This window comes from Caretta caretta, chromosome 1 (genome assembly GCF_965140235.1).
Source record: "Caretta caretta isolate rCarCar2 chromosome 1, rCarCar1.hap1, whole genome shotgun sequence".
NCBI classification, from domain to species: Eukaryota; Metazoa; Chordata; order Testudines; family Cheloniidae; genus Caretta; species Caretta caretta.
This window is the reverse complement of record NC_134206.1, coordinates 119,000,242-119,020,375: the sequence shown is the minus strand read 5'-3', so window position 1 is coordinate 119,020,375 and position 20,134 is coordinate 119,000,242. Positions and strand designations below refer to the sequence as shown.

Below are 20,134 nucleotides of genomic sequence, written 5' to 3'. Positions count from 1 at the left end.
ACAATTGTTATTGACTGACAGTATCTGACCAAACAATTTGCCAAAATGGAAACTGTGGTCTACCTTTTCCACCCTTCCCCTGCTAGGCATCATAAAAAATACATCAGGGACCAAATTATGAGATGTGCTTGTCCCTGTGCCTCAGTAGGTCACAGCTGAGAATACGAGATTCAGGATAAACTGCTGAGAGATAGGGCAGACTCACCTCAAACTGGTGGTTATTCTATCATTAGATTATACCAAGCCAGTAACAATAGCAAACTTCTGTCTCATCACACTGGTTAACAAGAAGCCAGAGGTGCAGTCTCCTTAGGCCTTCCAGCCCTTGTCTCACCATCTAGACACTGGACTCTATGATGAGTGGCTACTGAAAACCAATTTAATTAAATATAGGGTCCTTCTAATCCCAAGAGATCATCCACAAAGCCAGGTCAATATATAACACAGATCTTATCCAATAATCACACTACTGCTAATCCTTTAGTAACTAAAATCTAAAGGTTTAATAATAAAAAGCAAGAAGGAGAGACTTATAGATGGTTAATAGATCATATGCATACACATAATTGCAAAGTCCTTATATCAGGTTTGTAGCAGTGATGGAATAGTCTGCTAGCTTGTAAAGTCTCTCTGGTAACTTCCAAAAGATTGGAAGGCCCTCATTCCATAGTTCAAAAGGCCCCTTTTAGTTGTAAATCAGAGAATCAGGGCAGGAAAGAGGCAAAGTGAAGATATCTTGGAGGCCTTTTATATCCTCTGCCATGTGCCTGGAAATTTACCATCTCTGTTTGTGGAAAAGTTATTGAGCTAAAATGGAGTCCAGGAGTCACATGAGCATATCACATGTCCTTACATGCTTTAAAGACTCAGAGGGACAGCCATTGACCATATTCTTGCTGATGCATCCAAAGGAAGAGGTGTCTGGAAAACTGATTCTTCTTAATCAAGCTTGAATAGGCCATTCACAATGGGCTGGGAAGACTGGATGTAAAGTACCTTCTAGGTGTTACTGCAGGAACAAACACATTTGAGATACAGATATATAGCCAATATTCAAAACTTCAGCTAGAGTGAGGATACATGGATTTAACCAGCATAATGATATTTGATAGACTGTAACTTTTTCATTGACACTTTACATGATACACTTTGTATAAGATTTGTTGCAACTGTAGAACAAAAATACAACGGGTCATTCTCAATCAGACAGCATTGCAGTGCTGAACATCTGAATGTTCCATTGAAGTCATGATCTTTTGGGTCTGTCCAGCACCTTGTGGTATTTGTGCCCTGAGAAATAGTCAGAACTAGAGTTGAGAGGGACTCCAATGCTAGATGAATTGTATGCATAATATTAAAATATGTCGTTACTTGATCACAGTGTACCAGTACTTTCATGGGGAGAAACTATCAGGTATTAAAAGGCTCTTTAATCTAGTAGAGAAAGGCATAACAAGAACCAATGGCTGGAAACTGAATCCAGACAAATTCAGATTAGAAATAAGGCAGACATTTTTAACAGTGAGGGTGATTAACCATTAGAAGAAACCACCAAGGGAAGTGGTGGATTCTCCATGTCTTCAAATCTTTGCCTTTCTGAATAAAATACACTTTAGCCAAACAGAAATTTTTGAGTTTAATAAAGGAGTAATTGAATGAAGTTCCCTGGCCCACGTTATAGAAGACATCAGACTAGATCGAATGATTCCTTCTGGCCCCAAATCAAACTGATTGTTGACAAATCCATGGTAATTCACATTTGAAAGGATCATTTGAACTACTCATATACAATTCTAAATTAACTGTAACTACCCAGGGAAAATTTCTGTGGACTGCCCAATGAAAACCTTTGCTCTCTGAACAGTGACAATCAAAAAAGCAAATATACCAAAGGAAATGTGAGGAGAAGGAGAGAATACTGAAAATATTAAAATTCCATGACTTAAATTAATATTTCACCTTCAGTTAGAATATTGTGTTCGTTTCTGGTCATCCTTGCTGACAAAAGATGTAACAGAAATAAAAGGGCTTCAGACACTTGTGATCAAAATGATCAGAAGCATAGAAAGATTTCGTAGGGAGACAGACTGAAACCATTGGTCCTCTTTGGTAAGAGAAGAGACAAATAAGAAGGGAGATGGTAGAAATACTGAAAAATAATGAATGGTGTAGAGATAATAAATTTGGTGTTCCTATTTATGGTCCCATAATAAGAGAACAAAGCAAGACATTTGATTAAATTGAGAGGCAACACATTTAAGAAAGTAAAAATAAACTATTTTTATACAACACCTAATTAATCTGTGCAATTCATTGCCAGAGACATGAGTTTAGTAGCATTACAATATATTAGGTATTTATGATGAGAACATCAACTATTATTCAATAGATTCAAGATATATAACAATAACTCATGCTTCAAGTTATGCACAAACCACTAACAGAGGTTAGGAAGAAAATTCTCTTATGGCCAGGTTATTCCATATTTGTTCACTATGGAATTGCTTGCACCTTCATTTTAAGCTCCTGGTACAGAGACTGGATATGGGGCTACAAAGATCAGAGCTGGTATGGCAATTTCTAGGTTCCAAACAAGCATGTTTTTAAAAAAGGTCTGCCTATGTTATCCTTTCATGTATTTATATTGATCAATCCATTCAACAAACTATCAGTTAAAATTCTTCACCACAGCATCTTTGCTAGATTACTAAATTCCATTATGTTGCTGCACACAAATAAATACTAGAAAACATTGTTTTTAACATTTAGCATTTATACAGTGTACTACAGGGGTCTCAAACACGTGGCCCGTGGAGTTATTTCCTGCGGCCCACCACAAGCACTGACTCCACTGGCAGCCAAGCTCCCCTCACCCCCTGCCCTCCCTCCTCCCCCACCCTGAGCATGCCACGTCCCTGCTCCTCTGCCTACCTGCCAGTGCTTCCCACCACCAAACAACTGTTTGGCATCGCTTAGGACTTTCCAGGAGGGAGGGGGGAGGAGCGGGGATGCGACGCGCTCAGGGGAGGAGGTGGAGAAGAGGCAGACCCAGGGCGGGAATTTGGGGAAGGGGTGGGAAGAGGCGGGGCAGGGGAGGAGCCTCATGGAAGGGGTGGAGTGGGGGCTGGGCCAGGGGCAGAGCAGTGGGGCTTTAACTGAAGTAATTCTAAAAGTAAATGCGTGTTTTGTCGTTTGAGTGAGGTGCATTACTGAGTGGCTATATTTTATTAAAACCCCTCTTCACATTACAGGTTTTAAAAAGTGAATACATTGACTTTTAATAGCACACTATATTACTTTTCATTTTTTTCATTTTTGACTATACTTTTGTATCGTTGTACGAAAAGGTTTCAGTGATGCGACCCTCGGGCCAACGTACTAGTCCTCATGTGACCCTCGTGGTGATTGGAGTTTGAGATCCCTGGTGTACTACATCTTCAAACATTAATTAATTAATGCTCTAAACAGAGCCCACAGTAAGGTAAACTTCCACTGACTTTAGTGAGAGTGTGACTGCTGAACTCTTGGCTAATACACTGGGGGAACTGAACCAGTGCCTGGGTCTCGGCACATGAGCTAAAGAGCCAAGTCTTTGTACCTGGGGACTGTAACAAGTCATCTCCTCTGCAGATTTTGATTGGGATATGCTGCTATGGTACCTAATGGGAGCTGTAGTCTGGTTGCCTTATCTCCCAGTCCTCCTCTGTGGGCTGGGATCCATAGCTGGACTATATCTCCCATAATGTACCATGGCCAGGAACTCCCATGGTGCACCTCCTCCCCTTTCCAAGAAAGGAGAACTAGGGGACATCATAGGAGATGCAATCGGATCAGGAGTCCAGTCTAAAAAAGGAAAACGGGAGCATGAAGCACTACAGAACTGAGATTTTTCAAAGGCTTGTAACTTAGCCAAATACAATTGGATTTTTCCTAGGGATAGAAAAGATGCATCCATGGCACAAAGGTCACACACCCCTTTCCCTGCCAAACTTTAATTTCCCTGCTCCAAAGCACAGAGGCACAAGAGTTTCTCAAAAGAAAAGGTCACCAGAATTTTTTAACTTGAGCAAATCAGTGTTTTCTTTTTCCTAGCCTCGTTTTCACATACAGTTGAACTGTTTTAGCCTTAGTCAGACACTCAGCTTGGAAAATTTCAGCCCACGCAGAGGATGGCAAAGGTTATATGCAACTGAAAACAGGGTTTTATAATGAGAAATTTCAAGCAACTTTAACAAAATGAGATGCTACCAGTTCCACCTATAATATAGGACCCAGACTGCAAAAGGCTTGATAAGTTAAAGTCATCTTCTTGAACTGCACCCAGCAACAAAGCCACTGCAGTCTATGCAGCACATTTGTGAGCAATAATACATGCCAAGATAAGTCATAATGGTGCATTGCCACACTTTAGGTGCATTGCAGGCTGATAGGCACAAGGCCAAGGGCTTAGTGGTACCTCAACCCACTGGTGAATGTGCGCTACAAGTTGTTATGGGGCAAGTACACCCCGTCCCCCTTCTGGGGTGGGGTAGGGGCAGGGGCATGGTAGCCCCACAGTTAAGTTTGCCAGTCTACCCTCAGCATTAGGGCAGTGGAGCCTAGTGGGCAAAATCTATAAAGTCACCCTTTCCGGTAGGACTATGGGGCCTGGTGGCCAAATTCAATGTATCTGCCCTCTCCCTCTGGGCTGTGAGGCCCACCAAACAGAGACAATATGGCTGCCCTTCTCTGCAGGGCTGTGTGGCCTGGTGGCCAGTCCAGTAAGTGAACTGCCACCTAGGGGTTGGTGGCAGACAGGGTAGGGGGACCTGGGCCCTTCCTGCTCCACCAGGTCCCAGCCCAGGGCCCTGGCAGTGGCAAGTGTGCTTGCCACTGAGTATGAGGGGATCTGACCAAAACACACACTGATGCCACCTGGCACAACCACTAGTCCCCCTGAGCTACTTCCTACCCTATCTCTGACACAGTGGTCTGGGCGTCTCCAGGCTCCTCAGCCTGTGCGGCTCCCAGAGGCTCCAACCTTCCTTAGGCATCTGCAGGTGCTGGTATCTGCCTGGATCTCGGCATTTCTAGCTTCTGTGGAATGGGCTTTCTGCAGTTCCCGGCTGGAGACTACAAGATGCATCCTTCCTCCTCAGCGTTCAGACCAGACTGAGCTAAGTCACTGCCTTTTATACTCATGCTCCAGTTGGAACATGCCAAGCAGGGATGAGGGGGCATGGCTTCCTCTGCCCAGAGTGTGGGGTTAACCCCTCCTTGACCAGTGTGGGGCAAGTACACAAAAGTCCTCCTATAATCCCTAAAGGGGCAATATCTCTGCATGACAGACACCCTCCAATGTTTTATTGCTGTTTTAAAATACCTTATACTGATATTAGAAAAGAAATTGATTGAATGCTTTTTAAAATTTTTATGTCACTAAATAAAGTTTTAGAAAGAAACTGCCAATAAAACTTACCCCTCAACTCTGAATGACTATTTTGGGTTTCCTTCATCTCTGGATAAAGGTGATCTTCACTTCCTCCCACCATCTCTTTCCTTCCAAGTGTGTTTTCCCCTGTTTTCTGGGAGGATTTTTAGCTCAAAATGTAATAGCAAAAAATTATTTAATCCTATCATAGGCTCCATGGGACAGCAACCATGTCTACTTCTGTGTCTTGTACAGTGCAAAGCACAAACACCAGAGCTGAACAGTAAATAATACAATACTTCTAATGTAACTGTTAGACCAGGAGGAAAGAATCAGAGGACCCTTATTATGACTTAGCTGCCATGCTCAGAAGGGGTCACTTCTCAGAAAGAAAATTGTAAAAGCAGAAGGAAGACTCATCCTCTGAAAGTTCCCAGGTAGTTCAGAGTTGGTGTTTCAATTGCTCAGATGAGGGCATGCTAAGGCATTCATCTCTTTGCAAAGTCATTCCTTCCATGGCACACCGGAAAGGAAGGAGAAGTCTGCCAGCATTCTTCTGGAAGACAGCAGCCTTTGCCCAGAACAGGGGCAGGTCTTACTTTGGATATTATTTGCAGCAATTCTCAACTTTGTATCAGCAATGTGCCACAGTGATGGACTCTACAAAAATGCTCACAGAGAAATAGGACATGAGCCTGATCTTCCATTGGTGTTACACCAGTTTAACTCCAGAGATCTCAGTGGAATTACTGCTGATTTACAGCTGCTCAGTGAAGGCAGAATCGGGCCCATACAAACAGAGGGAAGGGAGTCAGAAGAGTAAAGGGGAAATACATTTAGTGCAGCTAAATGACTATATGAGCTGCAGGTTTTCCAAGTGAATGAGATAAAGTTTTGTAGCAACTAAGCTAAAGCAATTAGGTCTCAACTGAGTTAGTAAACAAGTCATGATAACTCCACTGGAGGAGATCAGAAAGGAAAAAAACAAAATGTGTAACAAGGAGCGATAAGAAAGCTGGGAGGTGGTGGGACAGTGACGTAGGACAGATGCTTAATTCTTCCTCAACAGATGTATAAATGAGCTATGTTTGACTTCTCCAGGAGCAATATGTAGCATTCTCAATTAACTTGGCTAGCACAAATAATTTAAGCCTCATCAAGTAACCACATGATGTTGAAAGGGAGAGTGAAACACAATAAAATCAGTTTGATAGTTCAACAAGCTGTCTGAGCTTTATCCCAGATGTGTCTGAAAAACTTCAATAGGAGAACTACAATATTGGGCAAAAATCAGCAAAGTTACTTGGTCACTTGAGGAACCTCAGTGCTTCTCTTCACATGCTTCCCTCATTCCTGCATAGGGAGGACCCTGGATTCAGTTGCTATCTGGAATGAACTTGATGAAAAAGCTTTGGACATTTCTCCTTCATTATGATCCAGAGGAAGGAAAGCTGTTTCCAACTTATTAGCTTGCTTTTCTCATATCAGCATTCCATGTAATGAAAAGTAATCCTTTTAGACTTACTACCACTTTATTATTAATTATTATTAGTAGTAGCAATATTAACATATCATCTAGGAGCCCCAGTCATAGACCAGAAACCCATTGTGCTAGGCGCTGTACAAATGCAGAACAAAAAGACAGTTCCTACCACAAAAGGCTTACAATCAAAGTATAAGACAAGAGATGGACAGACCAATAGGGAAACACCAGGAAACAATGAGACAATATTGGTCAGTATGACAGGGGCTCTGCACATCAGCAGCCTGACTGGTGTCAAATTTGTGTAGGGCTCACAGCAAAAGGGGGCTTTAAGCAGGATGTTGTAGGTGGATAATGAGACAGCTTTGCAGATGTTTACAGGAAGCGTTGCTGTGCTCATGGGGTCTACAAAGTGTACCTCTAGTGTGAGCTCAAATGTAACAGTATGTGAAAGCTCAAAGTGTGTTACAATAACCATGAAAAATAAGTCACGTCGTTTAAGATGTTGAATTACTTTAACAAGTGCATGAGAACCAGACAAAGAAACTAAATTAATCTAAACCAAAATATCCATGTTGATATAATTCAAGGACTATTGAAATTACCTTGATAAAAACTGAAGATTTTTTTTTTAACTGGCCAAAAGTTAAAAGACCAAAATCAGTGTGAGAGATATTAGGCCTAATTGGTGGACAAAATAATGAGGAGGATGAACTATGCCACCCGCTTTTGCCCTTTGGGAGTTTCTTTAAAAGAGACTGAAAAAAACCCACTATCAGTTCAGTTGTCTCTCTCTATTTCTCCTGTCCCAGCTTGCATCCCAGCCCATCTCCCAACCTGCCAGCACTGCCACTCATCTTGGCACATCTGAAGGACTTTCCTCCTGAGAGGAAGGCCAGCTGGCCTTGATCTTGTTCAAAGACCTTTGTGGTCACCTGTGATGCTGAAAGTCATCACATTATCATGACATCCAGTCCTCCGCCTATCAGTGGGATATCTATTTCCCAGCCCTGCAGAGGTGGATAAGAGCCTGTCTTGTTTTCCCTTATCTGCCCCACTTTCTTTCCGCCTACCATCTCTCTCACTCTCCTGGCTTTTCATCCCATCCTGACGTCAGCTATGCTGTATTTATCTAACAATGTCTTGGCTAAGAAGAAAAGGACCAATCCGATGACATCCCTGACCAGATTGTAAAACAGGGTCCAAGTAGCACATGTCATGGTCAACTTGCCAATCAAACCATCTGCTTGTAACTATCCAGTTGCCCAGTGTTCCAAAACATCAACAGAAGTTGTATTTCAGCCATTTTTCCATCCTCTCTCTCCTTCACTTTGTGTCTGTCTGTTTGTTAAGAACACGATAAGTAAATGCCCTGTACACATCAGGGCCCAGAGTAAAATTAACCCTTTCCTTTTCATCAAAGAAAGGTAGTTCTGAAAATAAGAGACTCTGATATTTCGCCTCCAAAAGGAGAAGGTTTTAACTAAGCTTGTTTTGCATAATCACTCAACCACAGTTGCTGTGCAAAGGGCTATGTTACTTTCCTGTTCTTTCTTGTGTTTAATCAATACACTTTTAATTTGAATTAATGCTTTTGCGTGTTTGCCAACTAACCAAGTAAAACCAAGTCTTCTGTTTAACCCCAAATCTACCTATTAAACGTACTGTTAATGTTGGACAGTGAAAGAGTTTACAAACTCCTTTGACTCTTTAGATCAATATCAATACAACAACTTATTATAAGCATGAGGGGCAGCATGGGAGAAAGCCTGATGGTTTAAGAACGTTTGAAAGTTAAGTTAAGAAACTGAAGAAAGTTTGAAAATTTAACAGGTGGACAATGGAAGCTGATATCATGGCCTGATCGGAGATGGGAGTCGACCTCTTGATAGTGAATGAGATATGATACGTGTGTGGGGATAGTCCACAAAGGGCCTTGAAAGTGAATCCAGCATAAGTTTAATGCAATAAAAAAGGGGGAGCCAATGGAGGGATGCAAAGAGAAGGTGATATCATCAAAGCAACAAGTTAGGAAACAGGGATGCTGGAACAATTTGTATAGTGGGGGTGCTGAGAGCTATTGAACCAAACTGTAAACCCTATAAGTGATGGAAACCACTTCAAGCCAGGGGGTGTGGCAGCACCCCCAAAACCCTTAGTTCCAGCATGTATGCTAGGAAAATGATCTTTATAGCAGTGTTCTGACTGGAGAAGAGTGGAGCAAGTCTGCAGTTCTTCAGGCCAAAGAAAAGGGTGTTACAGTAATTCAGACATACAATGATGAGAGCTGGAGGAGAGTTTTAGCTGTGTGGATGGATAGGAAAGGCCATATCTTAGAGGCGTTATGCAGAAAGAATTAGCAAGATTTAGAAATAACCTGAATGTGAGGACCTAAACAGAAGTCTGAGTCAAAGATGTACAGGTTACAGGCTTGAATGACAGGTAGGATGGTGGTGTCCACACTGACAAAGAAGGTAGCAGGGAGGGCTTGTGATGGAATATTAAGATCTCTATTTTAGTCATGCTGAGCTTCAGATGACAGAAGTGGGTATAAGAGGCTTGGGGAGGCTACGCCTCTCCAAATGTGGCAAGAAATGCCAGATTCGGCACACCTCCCTTTGGAGGCACACTGGCCCGCTGCCTTTGGAGCGCTGCTGCCGGGAGCTCCCGAGAAGTGGGGGGCCAATGACACCCTGACTATGGACTTGTCCATGCTCTGCCCCCACTCCACCCCATGTTCCAAAAGCTCAGTTCTCCCTCGGTCTCACCCCAAGGATCAGCTCTCCCTCGGTCTCTTCCCCTGTGGCTCTGCCCGCACTTTGCCTTTTCTGCCCCCACTCTGCCTCTTCCCCCCCAAGGCCCTGCCCTCGCTCTGCCTCTTCCTGCCATTCTCCAGCTCTTCCCCTGAGCCCCTTCCCACCTCCCCTGAGGGAGGGGGCAGAGCAAGGGCAGGAAGAGGTGGAATGGGGGCAGGGCCTTGAGGGAAGAGGCCGAGTGGGAGCGGGGCCTTGGGGCAGAGCGGGGGTGGAGCGCGGGCAGGGCCTTGGAGGGGAGGAGGCCAAACAGGGGCAGGGCCTCAGGGTGAAGCAGGGGGCAAGGCCACTGTCCAGGCGCCGGTGGCCCCTTCCCCTTCTAGGGAGCTTCCGGCACTCGCGCCCAGCCTCCCCAAATGCAAGAGTATTGTGTTGCCTATGGATGACAGCTAGATATCCACAAGGAGATGTCAGAGAGCCAGGCTGAGATTTTTAGTTTGGACAGAAGGAGACAGGTCTGGAGTAGAACAGTAGATCTGTGAGGCATCAGAATAGAGATGGTGGTTGAATTTGTGTTAGTGAATGAGATTACCCAGAGATAAGATGTAGAGGGAGAAAGGAAGGGAACCAAGGACAAAACCCCCTGGGACCCCACTACAAGCTGGTGGTGCATGAGAAGTTAATGAGAAGAGTATAGGGTGGGGTGAGAGTGGGTGCAAAGGAGATCAGGAGATGGGATTGGATAGGGTCATTGGCACAAGTAGTGAGGCTAGAAGAGGAGGGCAGATGAGAAACTTCAGTATCTGTGACAGGAAGAAGGAAGAGAGAGTTGCGATGGGGAAGAGAAAAAGGGGGAGGTGAGCCAAGGGGAGGGAGGAAGGTCACATCATATTTTGTCAATTTTCTCTTGGAAGAAGTTGAAAATCCAGTGCAGACACAAAAGTGGAGGCAGAAGGAGGGGACAGTTTGAGGAGTGATTCATAGGTGTCAAAAAGGGTGCTGGGTTTGAAGACATGGGATTCAATTATGTTGTAGAAATAGAACTTAGCTTAGCTAGGAAAATCACAGAAGGAGAAATTTATTTCGTAGTGGAGGAAGCTTGCAACAAGTAGTTAAGAGAAAACTTTGTATAACATGTTTAATATACTGGCAACCCTGTCAATGGAAGTAATAACTGGATCTTCTGTTCATTCAATACTGTTCATTCAATCCCCATTTCAAATTCCTCCATTCACTTCTTCCCTAAAGACTGTTAGTTGTTTTTCACCATTATAAATTCACAGAAAACAAAACCTTACATTATTCCCTCCTCTGGCTTTCCCTGTGTGACCAGTCTCCTCTTGACTTTTAGGCTGTAAAGTCTCCAGCGCAGGGACAGATTCTTTCTTTGTGACTGCTACAGTAACTCCTCCTTTAACGTCATAATTATGTTCCTGAAAAATTCTACTTTAAGCGAAACGATGTTAAGCAAATCCAATTTCCCCATAAGAATTAATGTAAATAAGGGGCGGGTTAGGATCCAGGGAAATTTTTTTCACCAGACAAAAGACATCATATACATATACAATATAAGTTTTAAATAATTTTAAACAATGTAATATTGTTTAAATTGATGATTGTGAAGCTTGGTTGAGGCAGGGGCATAGCAGACTCAGGGCATGGGGGCTTGCCCCATTCCGCCTGCCCGGCATTCCAGCTGGGGAGCAGGGTCAGGGACTTGCCCACTCCTTGGCAGGGGCACCAGGCGGGTGGAGCAGGGCAAGCCCCCACGTCCCGGCCCCACTCCCTGGCAGGAGTGCCGGGCGGGCAGGCAGAGTGGGGCTAGCCAAACAACCTTATAATGGAACATTGCTCGACTTTAAACAAGTATGTTCTCTGATGGATCAGCGACCTAATAACGAAACAATGTTAACCAGGACAACTTTAAGTGAGGAGTTACTGTACAGTGACCAGCACACTCTCAGCACTAAGAAAATAATAACTTACAGATTGCTAAGGATAGATGCTCAAAGGATTAAAAGCCTTGGCATTGTGGTGGTGACTCTTGTAAGGGATTCCCGAGTTGAGCGTTCCAGTTCAATAGGGAACTCACTCCAAAACAAGGTAAAGGCATGTAGGCACTATATAAATAGCCGTGTTATCATTTTTCTACAAACAAACCTGAACTAAAGAAACAGCCAACCACGTACAATACTGAGAGCCAAAATAGTGGTGGGTGGTAGGGAGGAAGCACTGTTATCACTAGCTACACAGAACTCAAAACAAGGAACAAAGCAATAGCCCAGTCCAGCTCCCACAGAAGTCAATGGAAAGAGCCCCGTTAATTCAATAGGAGCTACATCAGGCTGCCTAGCGAATCACTTAGGGCCTAATCATGCATTCCTTGACTCTGATGGGAGTTCAGGGTAGACAGAGACTATCAGGTCAGTCCCTAAATTTTACTTACTGTGGGTGTGATTTCATCAGCTTTAAAGAGTCTGATTGACTTTTTAACATAATAAAAGTTTATATGGTTAATAACTCACTTTCAGTGTTTTTCTTTTTCCTAGATGGAATGAGCCTTGATGGATGGAACCCCATCACCATACTGCTGGCAAAAATATCTTCACAGATGTGATGCACAGCATCTCTAAGAAAGCCACTCATGGAGTACAGGTAGTTTGAGCTGTTAGAGAAAGTGTCATTTTCACTGCTGTGCTAAGAAATCAGCTGTTCCATTCCTCCGGAAACATGCTTTAAATACCTCTTTATTGGAGGTTTTAATGAGATACTTTCATAAACAAAGTCATGATAGTTAACATTTCTAGCACTTTACAGCTGCCAAGCACTCAATAAACATTAGCTAGTTAATAAGCAATCTGCCCATGAGGTTGGAAAGTAAATACAAGTGGCCAGACAGGAGACCTGAGGCAGTAAGATTAAACCCCAGAATTTTAAAGGTATTTCGGTGCCAACTGGGATTTTCAAAAGCACCCTGGCACCTACATAAGAAGCTGTGGGGTGGCTGACACCTGTAGTCTGTGCTCTGACCTTCTGAAACAATCCAGTAGCCAGGATTCTAGTGCACTGGTGACAATAATGGGCATTGTCTGTAGTCTGCCCCTCGTCTTTCCTCAGTCATGCTCAGCTGCTGCATCATTCACAGGCTTCACGTGACTTCCCGCTTTCAGGTCACACACATGCCCCCACCCTTCCAGCAGCCCAAACGCCTACCTCATTCACCCAATCTCTCACACTTGCACGGAGTTTTCCGTTATATAGTTTTCTCCTTTAAAGGGTGCTGTTCTACCAGCCAATCCACTGCTGGCCTCCATGTGGACCTCCTGGTGCAGGGCATAACAGGTTAGGTTTGGTTCTGGCGCACCTACATTTTAGACCCCACACTGGAGAGATACATGTGCCCAAACCTACTTTGCAAATGCCACTTAGCCTCATGGCTATTTTAACGGCAAAGGCTATGAATAAAACTAAGGGCAAAGAAGGAAATTTAGCCACATTATGCCATGAAATGCCAACAGCACTTAGGTCTAGATCCACAAAAAGTGCTGAGGAGTTGTGACACTGAGCATCATAAAGCCTAACTTGTAGGCACCTAGAACACCATTGGTACAATATTGCAATCCACAAAGCCTGAGTTAGGCACCCAAGCTCCCTATACAATAAATGGGGAGAGACAGGCATCTAGGAATGGGATCCACAAAGCCAGCATGCTAAGCAGGGAGCCGCCTACACTAGCCAATGGGAAATGCTGATGGCAGGGTATTTACTCAGACCTGCCATGAGACGGGTGGGCCTTAGTACACATCCCTGTCATTGGCATCTCCCAGGGGCTAGCTTTGACCACTCACAGGCTAACATGCTGGCTTTTGTAGATTGCATTCTAAGGCACCTCTCTCCCCTCATTCATTGTCTAGAGAGCTTAGGCACCTAACTCAGGAATTGTGGATCACATTGCAGTGGTGTTTCTGTGATTTTCTAGGCACTTAAAAGTTAGACGCTGTGATGGTGAGTATCACACTGCATAAATTCCTTTTGTGGATCCAGGCCTTATAGTATCCCCAAGAACAAGCCAGAACTTTTGAATTTAAAGTTAAGAGTAGTCAAAACACTAGAAAGCACACTATTTGGAATAATCACCGATTGGCAAGGAAATGAACTAAATGATATAGTAGTGCAAGAAAGATATTTTAATCTCTATCATCTGATAGAGACAATAAAACATGATTTTCCCCCAAACATTCCCTGTAAAATATGTCATTCATCTTGATACAATAACCATTATACCTGATTTTTAACTCGCATGAATATAAATGTTGAATAGCATTTAATGTCTCTTTTCTAAAATGCAATGGTCTTCAGTCCAATCTTTTTGCCTGAACAACATGAAACAAAGAAGCCAGACTACATTGCACTTAAAGTGCAGGACTGCTAGCAAGTGCCATCCCCAAGGGAGTGGGGAAAGGACAGTTATCAGTCACACTTCATGGGTTACTGGATGCTTCCCTCTCTTCTTCAGGTATTGAAAAGGTTGTTTCTGTGACAGGCATTTTTGACATCCTACACTTTTCTTCGCTGGCTGACATTCGTACTGTACCTTGAGTCAAATTTCTTAAGCAACGTGGTTTCAATTAGCCTTCCTTGTTCTTACCTCAGTTCACGTCTCCTCCTTTGGGAGCAGAAAACCTTATCTAAAAAGGTTCATGCATTTCTCTGAAGCACCATCATTTTCTAATGAGACCCTCACCTCCTTATGTTCTCATGCTGTGTCCAGTTTTGGCTGTCCAGGTTACCATATGCTGGCTTCTTTTTAAATAGGAACAGCTCTGCTATCAGCCAGTCTTGACGGACTGTTATGTAGCCTACCAAGCCACACAAAATGAGACCTATGTGCAGAGCCACCCCTTCCAAAGTTTGTCTTCAGACGCTCATTTTGTAGATGTCAGAGGGCTACAGCGAGTGAGAATAACTCTAGCCTGGTTTTCAGGAGACCCACACGACCAGTGGGAGACTCAGGTGTAACCGATTGGCAATTTCCTTGGGAGACCTCATTGGATTAAGTTTAAGTGTCTTTGGGGTCTTAAAGAGTGGTTTATGTATTGTTGTGGGCTGTAATTGTATGTTACCTCTCGAGGGGGGAGCTGTGACATATGTGATTCCTGGAGGTTCAAAGGACTATATTGAACAATGCACCAGACAAGCTTGGGCTCTTGGAACAAAAAGTGTTATATGTTTTTCCTGGGAAATATATAGGGGGAGAGGAATACAAATTCCACACTTCTGATTATGCAAAAGCCCAACCTTTAAAGCTACAGTCTGAAGAGGGCCATTGTCTGCTGCTCACCTGTCACACGCAGTCAAGATCAAAGGCCCAAGCTATATAAAAGAAAGACTGAACTATTCATGGTGGGTCTGAATCTGAGACAGTTATGAACTTGTAACCATAAGGAAAATCCAGTTGCTGGTTATGAAAGGTGCAGGGTTGCAGCTGGAATTGGTGTGATCTCTGGTAAGCTTTTTAGCATGGGTATAGGTTCTCTCTTTAATGCTTTTATCCTAAGAATAAATGTGCTTGCTTAGAAGGAGCTGTGTGATGACTTATAACTGCTGGTAATACACTGTTCATAACTTCTGGAAAGAAAGAAAGCCATCTACGCTGGTCTTTTAGATGGTATGGCTTGCTGGGGACATGACAGTGCAGGCAGGGAACTCTGCAACCTGGAGAAAAAACAGGCGGGGGGAGAAAGATGTGTATTTATGCATAAGAGAGGTGACAATGGAGGAGCCAGGAGCCTAGAGTAGGTACCCTCAAGGGACCACAGAGGGATAATACGGCTGCAGTTGCCCCGAACTGTGACACCAGGGTCCAGGCCCTCTGCTCCAATGACTAAGTATTTATCCATAGAGGAACAAGTTCAATTAGACAGATTGAGGGAGCCCCACATCTGGGTGGCCCATAGCTCACTGGTTAGAGCGGACGTCTGAGAAGTAGAGCACCCCTGTTAAATCCTGTCTCCCCTATTGCAAGGGAGTGCTTTAATCACTGCACGAAGAGTTAAACATTTGGAAGCAGCAGCACCTCCTCTGGCCACCGACCGGCTTAGGCCCTTTCGGCAAATTAGGCAGCCATACATCCTTCTTCCCCGTTTATGGATTGCCTAGAGTGAGGGAGCAGCATATATGCCCAGGGGCATAAACCTAAGTACTGAGTAAGCTGAGGAGCCTATGGGGTTCGGAAGGAATTTTGTGGAGTGTAGTGGAGCCTATAATTGCTCGTAGGGGCCTAAATCCAGATTTAAGCACTTAAATACCTTTGTGAAGCTACCTCAAAGACCAAATAATGCACAGGTGACGATCATTAAAATTACCAGGGCAGTCCTTCTCCACCCCTTACAGCACAGGAAAGAAATCCACACCTACTGTATCATTACTATAGGGAAACCCGAGTCAAGGTTTCCCTAAACTGCCTAGAGCTTTTGAGTGACCAAATCTGAGACACTATAAAAAGGCCCCACTTACCAGAAAGCGCTGAGCACCCACCCTCTGAAAATCAGGCCCATTCAAATTAGTCTCACCTCATTCACACGCAATCATTAGTTTAAAATCTTGGCCCCAAGTTTCCTTAAATTAAGAAGTAGTGGGACAGCAACTTCCTTCTCAAGTGTCAGATCACAGTTCCTCCATCCGCCAATTTTAGAAAACCAGTTTCATGGAGTTCTCTATGCACTAAGTATTTATTTCAAAGACATTAAAAACAAAAAAACAAAAACAACCCCCAAGAGGGAGTCCTTCGGAGGTTCAATATTTACAAGCAGTGAAGACATACAGTCGATATATAAATATATGGATTACAACCAAGAATCCAAGGTGCATGAAGCGCTAGGGTTGTGGAGAAAGCCACCCTTAGAACCAGCACACTTTCAGCCGGTTAGCAGTTACTAGAATTCCTGTGACTGGCCATCTTTCAGTCCTTGCTTAGGCACCTTTGTGGTCTTGGGAACAAGAGCAGGAAGGATGTTGGGCATAACTCCTCCTTCAGCAATGGTCACACCTGCAAACAGCTTGTTCAGCTCTTCGTCGTTCCGCACGGCCAGCTGGATGTGTCGTGGCCCAATCCTGCCTTTCTTGTTTTCACGGGCAGCATTTCCTGACAGTTCCAATATCTCAGCCGTCAGATATTCCAGCACAGCCGCCAGGTAGACCGGAGCACCAGCACCTATTCTCTCAGCATAGTTTCCTCTTTTGAGAAGTCGGTGGACACGACCCACCGGGAATTGCAGGCCAGCCTTTGCTGACTTTGTTTTTCTTGGTAGAAGTGTAGGTTTTGCAGCCACCACATTTTTCTTTCCACGTCCAGACATCCTAACATCAATCTAGTGTAGAAAAGGAGGTGAGGGGCAAGTAAGAGTGACCATTAGCCAGAGACTGGTCTACACTCGAAACTTAGGTTGGCTTAACTGTGCTGTTCAGGGGTGTGAAAAATCCACACCCCTGAGTGGCATAGTTATGCCTCCTGAAGTCCCCATATAGACAGCCCTAGGTTTATGGAAGAATTCTTTCATTGACTAAGCTCCTGCCTCTTGGGGATGTGGATTATCTACGCCAACAGGAGAACCCCTGGGCAAGGGTAGATTATGGTTTTGTGGGGCCCCAGGCCAGAGCAGTGGGAGCCCCTTCCCACCCCTTCTGCTTGCAGGATAAGTCCCCACACCATGACCCCACTCCTCAGCAGGAGAGGGGCAAGCCCCCATGCCCCAATCCCACTCCCCAGCAGGAGTGCTGGGTAGGCAGAGAAGGTCAGGGTGCCCATTTTTCTAGGGGCCCCATTAGCTAATGTGCCACTGGGCATAGGAAGGGTCTACAGTTAAGCATTATAGTGGCATTGCTGTAGCATTTTAAGTGTAGACAAGCCCCAGGATGTCATTATAGTATCCAAGTGTTTCTTAAGCTATAAAGAAGCAGGCGCAATAATATGGTGGCAAGATTACATTCACCTTCCCACCTTTATTTGTTCTCTTTAGGAGGAAAGTCCTGATTTTAAGAGGCCAACTTATTAGCTGTAGTTTATCAAGTGAAATGCCTCACTCTCTCTTCTGAAGAAGGAGCCTGTTTGAGTCAGGCAGCTGGTTAGAAGTCCGGTGAAGGAAAAACCGCAGCCCATCAAGAGTCTCCAGTAAATTCAGATGTCAGGTAGAAAAAGCAATGAAATTTTTTCCTGCTGTCCAGAGAGAGAAGTGTTGTCAAGGCTCAGGGTCTTCGACCCAAGATATCTGCTTCTGAAAGAACAGGCGAGGCCCCTTTCTAAGAGGAACGGTCAAATTGGTCAAGAGGTAGAATACATACATTAAGGCTTTACACATTCAGGATTCTTACAGCTTTGAGAAGCTCTGCATGAAGACTGTGTTAAGAGCCTCTCCTACAACCCCAGGCAGGAAAACTAAGCAGTTTCACCAAATCTGCCCCAAAACACACAAACTGGTAAGCAACTGCAAGACAGAAGGATTTTAGAATTTTCTTATGTTGTAGAAGCCCCTTGAAGTGAATTTTGCGATCTTGGAATAAGGGAACTTCAATAAGGGGACTTCAATACAGTTTGAAGCTTTTAAAAAAAAAAGCCATTAAGTTAATAGTAACTGCTACTGTTCAACATATGCACCTTATTATTAGGTAGCTAGAGAGCGGTAGCTAGGTTTCAGTACAGTTATTTCCAGGATTTGGTAGGGAAGGGAGCCACTATGATTATTAGAGAATCAAGATGTGGGAGTAGTGAAAGTTTTCTATTTACAGTTGGTGATAGTTGAGTAGGGTGCCAGATACAAAGCAAGAGGAGTTTAGGTAGAGGGTTCAGAAGTTGAACAGCAATGTCTTCAGGAGATAAGACCTTACCTCATATCATGATTACAGAGAAGCTAAACTAGTGACTTACACAGAATAGAAACAGTAACAGCAACTGAAGTTATTCCATTTAGAAACCTGCCTTGCACTACATGTCAAATACAGCTACTTAAGGTCTACTTAAACTAAAATTCATAATCATTACAGAAGACACTTCCCCCCCCCCTAAAATAAGGTATACTTTCCCTTGTGAGAAACAAACACACTTTTACCTTAACTAAATCCTTTACTTATTCTCCTGTCTAGGAACACTACTTTCTGAATCTAACAGATTCCTCTTCTTGTAGAAACTACTCTTTAAACCCTTCAGTAATAGCCACTCATTAGCAGTGTCTACTCCAGATTGTTTGAGCCCCACCTGGATTATTGATGATTCAGTTACACACGCACACACCCCAAAAAGATTAACTTGATTGTAGGGAGAAGAGAAAAACAGCATAAACACCTGTGAGGTTGAGGATGTTTCTCTATTAGTTGATGAGTTAGGTAAGCCTTGATCCACAAAGCCTTAGTTAGGTGCTTAGGCAATGAATGGGGAGAGATAGGTGCCTCAGAATGCAGTCCACAGAAGCCAGCACACTAGTAGGTGGGGAGCCACCTACACTAAGCAATGGGAGCTATTGATGGGTGTGTTAAGCCCTACCCCTCTCACAGAGATAGGTACCTCCTTGTAGCCTGGATTTAGGCACCTATCTCTGCTGGCGATCCACAACAGGAACCCCTCTCCTACAGTCAGTGGCTAAGCCATTTCTTGTGAGAATGAGCTAGGGAAGTCCTTAATTCAACTCAAAACAATCTTATAACCTTTAGCCCATGAACCTTTGACAGGGGAGATTTTGGTTCAATTCCCCTCCCCTACCCTGAAGAGGGCAGAAGGATTTGAACAGGAAGAGGCTACTTCCTGGGAATGGTGCTCTAATGACTGAGCTGCGTGACATTCTGATGCAGGGTTCCCCCAGTCTCTGCTGTTGCAGCTGTTCCACTCTGCATAAATATTAAAGAGTGTCTGGAGCTTCAGCACTGCATTCTGGGGCCCTCTGCCTCCAGGAGGTGCCCTAGGCAACAGGCTATGGCATTGTTATTTTTTCCTCACTCCCTCTCCTCCAATGACTATTTAAATATGTATACACAGTGGGACAGTTCCACCAGAAGATATTGAGGGCTTCCCCCACCAATCAGAATATCCCATAGCTTGGTGGTTAGAATGCTCTCCTGCCAGGTGGAAGACCCCTAGTAAAAACTTTGCTCCCCCATCAGGCAGAGGGAGAAATTGAAGCCAGGTTCCCTACATACCAGGTGAGTGCATTAACCACTGGGCTAAAAGTTATAAGGTTTGCAAGGGTAGCAATGCCTCCTCTGGCCATATTTTGAATGGGTCCTGATCCAGTAGGTGACAGCTGAGCACAGCTACTGGATCAGGCTACCCTCCTATCTCCACCCAGTTTGTGGATGGCTTAGGCAGGAGATTGGGCATGTGCCCTGCTGCCTAGGGAACTTTCCCAGTGAAGATACAGGCACCAAGTAAACATTAGGCACATACATGGATCAGCGGCAGCTGGAGGGGAGTTTTGTGGCTTGCAGTGGAACCTAAAACTA

At 44.1% G+C, this 20,134-nt stretch overlaps 1 protein-coding gene across 1 annotated transcript; it reads right to left on the bottom strand.

Annotated features, from left to right (window-relative positions):
* Positions 1 to 16,581: 16,581 nt before the first annotated feature.
* On the bottom strand, positions 16,582 to 17,004 carry LOC125639951 (histone H2A-like). Its single transcript, XM_048857863.1, has one exon. The coding sequence runs from the start codon at positions 17,002 to 17,004 to the stop codon at positions 16,582 to 16,584; it is 423 nt and encodes a 140-aa protein (XP_048713820.1).
* Between the last annotated feature and the right edge of the window lie 3,130 nt (positions 17,005 to 20,134).